General features: G+C 35.0%; 1 protein-coding gene across 1 annotated transcript; it reads right to left on the reverse strand.

Moving 5' to 3' along the window:
• Positions 1 to 2,049: 2,049 nt before the first annotated feature.
• LOC132051611 (wound-induced protein 1-like) lies at positions 2,050 to 2,824 on the reverse strand. The gene has a single exon (XM_059442764.1). The coding sequence runs from the start codon at positions 2,598 to 2,600 to the stop codon at positions 2,268 to 2,270; it is 333 nt and encodes a 110-aa protein (XP_059298747.1). The 5' UTR covers positions 2,601 to 2,824; the 3' UTR covers positions 2,050 to 2,267.
• Between the last annotated feature and the right edge of the window lie 5,764 nt (positions 2,825 to 8,588).

Consider the following 8,588-nt stretch of genomic DNA (forward strand, 5'->3'; position numbering starts at 1 on the left):
TTAACTTTTTTTTTTTTTTTTTGCAGAAAAAAGCTACGGGATGGATGCCAACTCAGGATCAGCTATTCCTAAAGACCCACACAAAAAATAAGAAGCATGAGTCGGATCCGACCGTATGGGTTGAGGACAGGGCTCGTAATTCCTATGTAAGTGATAATTTTATTATTTAAGTAATTATATATAAGTTTAATTATGATATATTCGTTATATACTAAGTTTCATTTTTTAATATACGTACGCATTTTATGGATGAGGTGGACGGTAAGAGCAAACTCGGCCCGAGCATCCGAGTCGTCCTCCACGGAATTAGAGATAGATTTTGGTGTAGAGCGTTGGGGGAGTACAAAAGGGTAGAGCGTACGATCTAGGCCCAAGGAACAACTTAAGTCGCCTTCGGTCGGGATTGCGATGTGAAGGGTCTTCTCGACAAGCCGAGGAAGTTGATGGTGTTCGGGTCGCAATTTATGGCGCAAATTGCCGAACTTAATAGGAAACTAGGCGAAACCGAGGCAAAAAGAGTTGATGAAAGTAAAATGATGAATGCGAGCCTTGAATCGCTTAAGGCACAAGTTAAAAGCCACATTGCATGTGGACCATTTGGTGTGCCCCCTTCCCCCCCCCCCCCCCCCGCTCCCCCTCCCCCTCCGACCCAGAAGATGACGATGACGGTGATTTCGTAGCCCGGACACCGGATGATCAGTTGTAATAGTTTGGATTTAATAATGGACTTATGTTAAAACTAGTTAATGGTACTTTTGGTTGGACATTTAAATATTTCGAACTTTGAAGGTCTATTAAGATCGTATTTGATGTGTTTAGATAGTGTTTGATGTGTTTTATTATTACTTAGGGTGATTTTATGTGTTGTAGCTCTTTTAGAATTGATTTGGAGCATTTTAATGCTAGTTCGGCAGTACCGTATGGCGGTTTTCGTGTCGTGGTTGCAGAAAATGCATGATTTGCATGCAGGAAATTTTCCAGAAAACCGACGCAGTCCGTCGGTTTTCTGGAAATTAATTTTGCAAATTTTCCAGAAAACCGACGGACAACCGACTCAGTCCGTCGGTTTTCTGGAAATTAATTATTAAATTTTATGAAAAAACCGACGTACTGTGTCGATTTTTATTTAAAATAAAAAAAAATTAAATAGAAAACCGACGCGGTGCGTCATTTTTTTCATAAAATATATATTATTATTATGTAAGATAAAAAATCAGAAATTAAAAAAACCGACCCTGTCCGTCGGTTTTTTTTTTAATTTTTATTTATTTTTTAAAATTATTGAAAAAAAACCCGACGGACAACGAAACCGACGTCGTCCGTCGGGAAAACCGACGTGGTCCGTCGCCTTCCTAAAAAAGCGAGGCTATCAAAACCGACGGACCGTAAAAGGTCGGTTTCCGCCGGTTTCATTAAAAAACCGACTCGGTCCGTCGGTTTTGGCCGTCGATTTTTTTCGTTTTTTTAGTAGTGTAGATAGCCGATTCTAACGTGAGCATATTTCACGGCTAGAATCCGCTATATATAGGACACAAAAAAGTAATTTTATCGTTCTCCAAATATCCCCATCACACCCCCAAATGGATAAGGAATAACAATCACCTTATAGTTCTAAAATAATTGAACTAAATGCTAGTTAGGAGACTTATAGGTTACTTCATAACATAAACGCGATACAAATTAGTGTTCATTGGATATCCTCACAAGATGGATGAACTCGCTTGTTTTCACAGCCTAAAAATCCGGATAGACCATAGTGGCGTTTAGGAGAAGGACTATCTAATAAGTTAACGGGTTAATTAACACCCCTTATGGGTAGACCCAACCCAATAACAATTTAACGAGCAAGTCAAATTGGGTGGAAAAAGCGTGCCGTGAAGTTAACTTAATCAGAAAGTAAAGAATTTTGTCATCACATCTCCTTGTTGAATTCCTACGTCTGTTAATTACTCGTCATTTGCTTTTGGATAAAATTTCCATTCTATTCCTCGTCATTGTTGAAAACTTGAACCGACACCAAATTGAAATTGAAAGAAAAGAAACAATATATTTTCTAACCAAACACAATCACTTTTATTGCAAACAATACACGCCAATACATCATAAATCGAGTAGAAGGGTCTCCCAATCATGATGATACCCTCTTTAACTAAATCACAACAACAATAAACCTAAACAAACTTACGAAATACTAGAACTTTAATTTAAAATAAAAACAGAACCCAAACCGAAACAAACTAGCCCATAAGCACACGAAAAGGGTCGTTTTACAGAGCCAGTACAAGACCCGGAACAGATTTCCCGACCCGATTAGCTAGCCTACTCTCCCAAACAGAAGGACAATGCAAGGACGTTATAGCAGACGAAATATCCAATTCACTTTTCTTCCCAAAACGGGTAACAGTAAGCGAGGTATTAAAATACTCTCTAACTTGAGTAATCACCCCATCAGTAACAGTCCAGGCGTGAACCCAAGTAATGGATCGGGTCGGGTCACAGCCTTCGACTAAGACAATTGACCCGAAAGCGTCGTATGTTTTAGGAAGGAACTGGAAAGATTGTTGTTGATGGGATTTGAAAGTACCGGTTAGGATGCGCATCAAGAATTGGTGAGAAGGTGGACCATGGAACCACCACTCGAGATCAGAGGCCAATAGGTTGGTGACCTGAACGACGTTGCTTGAGCTCAAGGCTTCATATAGGGCGAGCACTACCCCTTTGTTTTTGGTTTCCAGCTCCAGAGTTTCCTGAGATAACGCCAGCTCAGTAAAAACAGGGAAGAATTAAAAAAGATGATGATTGGGGAAATCTGCGAAGAAGGTAGGTAAGGAAGAAGAAAAGGAGATACTGGGGGTTTATATAGGGGTGTCTGAAGGGTATTTTCGAAACTACACGTGAGTAGTGGGGTGAGTTTCGGGAATTTAAAGGGACATGCTATTTACGCGCCATTCAGTGCTCGGGGATTACGTGACGGTCTACTTTGTTTGGATGGGATAGGCGTTTTTCTTTAGGTGGGGTCTGGGAAGATGACCCCACAAACCTCGGTGTAGATAGACATTTCTACATTCTTATATAACAGCATCTCATTATAAATGGAAAAGATTAAAATTATCCTTACCTTATTAAAAATTATTAAAAAATACTCTTTTTTGTAGCTATTGAATCAAATTTGTTTTTACTTTCACCTATTTGGATGAAAAATACCGTTACGGATCATTTGGTGCATGGTATAAGCTGGGATATTCTAGCACTAATTTTTTATATCATATTTGGTTCTTTTGGTATAAATTTATTCTGGGATAAATTTATACCTTATACCAAACAAAGTATAAAATGCATCTCATGATATAAGTTAGGATATCCCTTCTTATCCCACTTACCCTGAGATTATTTTATCTCATCTCCTAGATGGGATAAAATAGTCCAAAGAGATGGAATAAATTAGTTCCGGGATAATTTTGGCTACTTACCAAACGACCACTTAATATATTAGAAATGACTCAAAAATACTTTTTATCCCTAATATTATTATTTTTTTTGTTTAAAATGATTCCTTTTATTAACGACACAATTATATGATATTTAATAGCATGTTTGGCTAAGCTTCTAAAATCAACTTATTTTAAAAAGTACTTTTCAAAAAAACACTTTTGACGAAAAACAGTTTGTGTTTGGCCAAGCTTTTAAAAAGTGTTTCTATTTGTATTTTTCTCAAAAGTACTTTTAAAAAAAGAAAAGTAGCTTTTTTTTTGAAAAAGCTCTAGCTACTTTCAAGATCTTATTTTTTTAAAAGTTTTGGTCAAATACCTCACTTTTTTTCAAATAAGCACTTATTGAAAAAATAAGTACTTTTGGGGGAAAAATAAGTTTGGCCAAACAGGCTATTAATTAAACATGTGGCCTCTTTTAATCATACATGTAGCACAATTAGTTTGTTTCGAAAATATATATCCTCACTTCCATCACATAAATTTTTGTTAATATTTCTATCTTAATTGTTTAAATTTTGCTAAAGTAGCTTGATAAATGTTACGGGATATCCCGATTGGTTTAAAATGTGGAGAATAATTTGTTGTTGTTTCGGGATAAAAACTTATTTAAAATTACAGTTTGATTAATTCGAATATGGACTGTAAAAAGACAAATGGATCGTGGCATTTGTAAAACAAAATTTGAATTAAAAGAGAATTTGGCACGGATCACCACATGTTACTCAGTTTACCCAAATATTCATTTTATTTTGTTAAGCTACATGTACTAATTAGAAAAGGGTGAAACTGAATACTCTTGATCTTGATTGCCAACACAAAATAAAATGTCATTTTCTTTCGTTTTATCCTAGCCTATTGTACTTACTAATACAAAATTTATTTATGCATAGAAATGTACAAGTGACATCTGCCAAACTACTGATACAATTTTCATAATTCTCTTAACAAAACTAACTAAATAATCACTATAAAATGCCTACGTTGTTTACGTATAAATAATATAATGAGTCTAATATAAAAAATAAAAAAAAATTAACGTCACATGTTCAACGAAAATTTAATTAAATGTCATATAATTGTGATTTTAAGCATAAAAATAATAGTAGGGATAACTTTGATCCATTAAGTGAAAAAAGGCCATTTTTGAGTAATTTATAATACGTTAAGGGCATTTTTTATCCAAATAAATAGAAAGAAGGGTAAATTTGATTTAATAGGTGGAAGGAATGCATTTTCAAACCATTTACGACAAGTTAAGGGCATTTTTAACCCTTTTAAGTCAAGTTTTTCTCGCAATTGATTTTTTATGTTATATTTTACCTCTTTATAAAAGTTTTTTTTTTTTTAATCTATAACATCAACCCTTTTTATAATAGTAAGTTTACTGTAAGATTACCCCTCTATAATAATTTTTTTTTATAATGTAATAATTAATCATCTTTATAAAAAATCGAATATCTGAAATTACTAATAATAAGTATAAAAATTTTGACAAATATTTTGATATTTTAATATACTATTTATGACAAAGAATATTATTTGAACATATATTTTCATATTAAAAGATTTTCCCTGTTTTATAAAAAATGTGATTTTATGTATATTTTTTGTCTATAATAATTAAATAAGATTTAAATGTCAAATGATGTTAGAAGTGTATACGGACGACTTTTATTGGGGCGTTTGAAGGGTAATTCGGATATTATGTGTGAATAGTAGGGTGAAATTTAGGGAATTAAATGGGACATGCTATTTACGCGCCATTTAGCGCTCGGGGATTACGTGATGGTCTATTTGTTTGGTTAGAATAGGCGTTTTCTTCTTGGTGGGGACAGAAAGGTGGGGCCCACATATGATGTTTGTATATGTGAAGATTTCAAGCACACTTCTTTTGACCTCACAAGAACGTATAAACTCAGTTGCTACAAGCTTACAACTTATAACAGCATATGACAGAACTACTCTTTTAACTTCATTCAGACTCATACTAACTTTTGACCAGGTCTGATACAATTGGCTCACTATCTTATAATTTGGGATCGTTAAAATTCTTTTAAAATCAAACTTTCCTTCTATATTATTGTTAAGATAAACAAAGTTTGAGTAGCATTTAACTATTTCGAGCCTCAAAGGGGAAAAAAATACTTAAAATTGCACTCTAGTTATTAAAACTCAACCTTGTTACTAATAGAAAACGTGAGCTGGCCTGATTGATATCAACTATCAAATCAGTCTTCAACAATAATTGTATAACTTGTAAATGTCCGGCAAACTCTTATTTAAGTGTAGTGAGTGTTAATATCAGCACAAGCAGATTTAGAATTTAAATTTTAACTTTTTAAGATTTTTATCATTGAATTCATATTTTAAAGTATGTATTTCATGTCTATTATTTATTGCAATTTTAGTAATTTCTTACACATAATTTTATGTTCCACACCAAAATAGGTTCAATTGAACATCTGCTCGTGATAGCGGCAGAGCCAAAATTTTCATTAAGGAGAGTCAGAAATATAAGAAATAATTAAGGGGAATATTTATCATATAGTATATATACATAAGAAGAATATTTTACCTATCTACTAAATAGTGTAATTATTTCAGGAAACACCCCTTGAACAAGAGTGGCTCCACCATTGTTAGATATCGAGAAGCTATTTTCAGCTTTTGAAAATATCTTTTGATACCACCTAAAAATACTTATTTCCTTCCATAAAAGCTTAGTGTTATCCGGTGAAATCGGGTTTAACAAAAAAAAAACAGTTAGAGGTTTTTTTTTCATAGGGTTTGAAGACAAGTGGGTCGTATCTGATCCAGAGAACTGTATTTGTGAGTCCGGTCCGGAGAAGTTTGTGATGTGGTCGAATGAGCTACAAAAGTAATATAATACTCCCTCTATTTCAATTTATGTGAACCTATTTCTTTTTTAGTCCGTACCAAAATGAATGACCTCTTTCCTAATTTGGAAAAAAATTCACTTTATGGAATGATTTACAGCCACACAAATATTCAAGACTTATTTTGAACCACAAGTTTCAAAAGTCTTCACTCTTTCTTAAATTTCGTGCCCAGTCAAATGGGTTCACATAAATTGAAACGGAGGGAGTATGATCAAAGCAGATAAAGATGACCAAAAAGTAATGATTCTGTGTATATACCTTGTTCTTATAAGAATAGAATAATGTTTGCAAGAGTGTATGTGTGAAAAGAATATGATGCCTTTCCTCTCTCCTAAGACTCCTTATATAAGCTCAAACAAGACTTTTCTAACCCTAACGTTCGGGTGATGTTACACGACTATAGCTCGACATGCGTTTCTGTTACGACACACTGATTGAGGTCTGTCGACATGACCCGAGTTGGTGGGAGTGGAGGACAACTGTGTAGATACCCTGAACACTCCGAGCTTCTGGTTTATCACGACCCAATTTGGCTAAGCCGTGCGGGCACTTACCTTTCCCACCTTCATAAGCGAACCCTCAACCCAACGATAATAAGGCATAAATAAATAAATCAATTAAGCGGAAGAGAATAAATCACGTAAGTCTTACGATAATAATGTAGAAAAAGTGCGAAAATAACGAAATACACCCAGGGTCTGGTCTAAGCCATACAAGAGCATCTAGCTAGAAATATACAAGTTCGGAAATATAATAATACATCGACATCTGTATATGTCTCAGAATGGAAAGTAAGACATAAATAAGAGGAGTCTTCAAGACAGCGCACGTCTCGTGCTCACCCTGTAAACTCTAAGCTGTACTGAGAGCGACTATCAGCCACGGGAGACGGGATATGGAAGCAGATCCAACCTGGAACTCTGCATTCATAAAAGAATGCAGCAAGTGCAGGTTAGTACAAAACCACAGTACTGGTTGGTATCATAGGCCGACTAAATATAGCTAACATAATTCAAACAATAAAGCAAGATAGGCAGATAAATCAATAAGTATAAGTAAAACATAATCAGAACTAAGTACACGTCATCACCTAGGTGGAAGCATCTAAAACCAAGTGCGCCAAGTCTCAATATATGCAATCCGAACCCAACAACACAAGTAATCACCAGATCATCACAATATAAGCTATAATGCAGTACAATGCAATAATGTATGAATGCAAATGCAATGCAACGCTGTGTACACATGTACTCCGAACGGAAGTATCGACATCCCGGTAGCACAACCCATGGGGGACCCGCGAAGTCCATGTACTCACTCAATCTACTATTTCGGGACAACCATCGGACATCGAACTCTCACATCGCTCCACACAATCCACGATTTCGGGATAACAATCGGATATCGGACTTCTCACATCACGTCACACAATCCACGATTCCAGGATAACCATCAGATATCAGACTTCTCATATCATTCTCATGCAAACTGAGCACAGCTCATCACAGTGTTTCATCAAGTATCAACAATGTAATAATAATATTTTGAAAGTGAAGCGTCAAGTGAATAACATCAATAATCGTCAAAATACAAAAAAGTAGGGTGCCAACCCTATCAGAAAAAACACATGGAATCTTTCTCAAAACATCAAAGGATAACAAAATCAGAATAAGATATTCAAAAGCTCCAAAATCTACTATTACACGGCATCAAAAACAAGACAATCAAGTCACAAAACAAAGGGAGGCTGGGCCCAAACGCGGCCAACCCGGAAAATTCCCCAACCATCCCCCGGGTTTTGCCTTATAATATCATTAAATTATGCTTCCCCAAAGGTTTTGCCAAGGGTAAACCATAACCTTGGGGGCAACTCAAAAAAACCAAAAATCACCCTTTGCCTTCCCCCGAGCCTCGAAACGAAGTTGGCATATTAAATCTAATTAAAAACAAAATAAAATATTGGGTCATTCGGTTGGTTAAAAAACCCTGAAGGGGAAACGGCTCCCAAAGGGCAAAAGAAATCGGGGGGAAATTTCCCAAATTTAAAAAAGTGATCAAAATCAATAATTGCAAATTAACTCAAAGATTCTCCCAAATTTTAAATCCAAAGAAAAAATTTTGGGGATAAACCCTAACTCTTGATTAAAATTTAACACCATAGAAGATATATGATTAAAACCTTAGATAGAAAAAACAT

Source organism: Lycium ferocissimum, chromosome 4 (assembly GCF_029784015.1).
Source record: "Lycium ferocissimum isolate CSIRO_LF1 chromosome 4, AGI_CSIRO_Lferr_CH_V1, whole genome shotgun sequence".
In the NCBI taxonomy this organism is placed as follows: Eukaryota; Viridiplantae; Streptophyta; class Magnoliopsida; order Solanales; family Solanaceae; genus Lycium; species Lycium ferocissimum.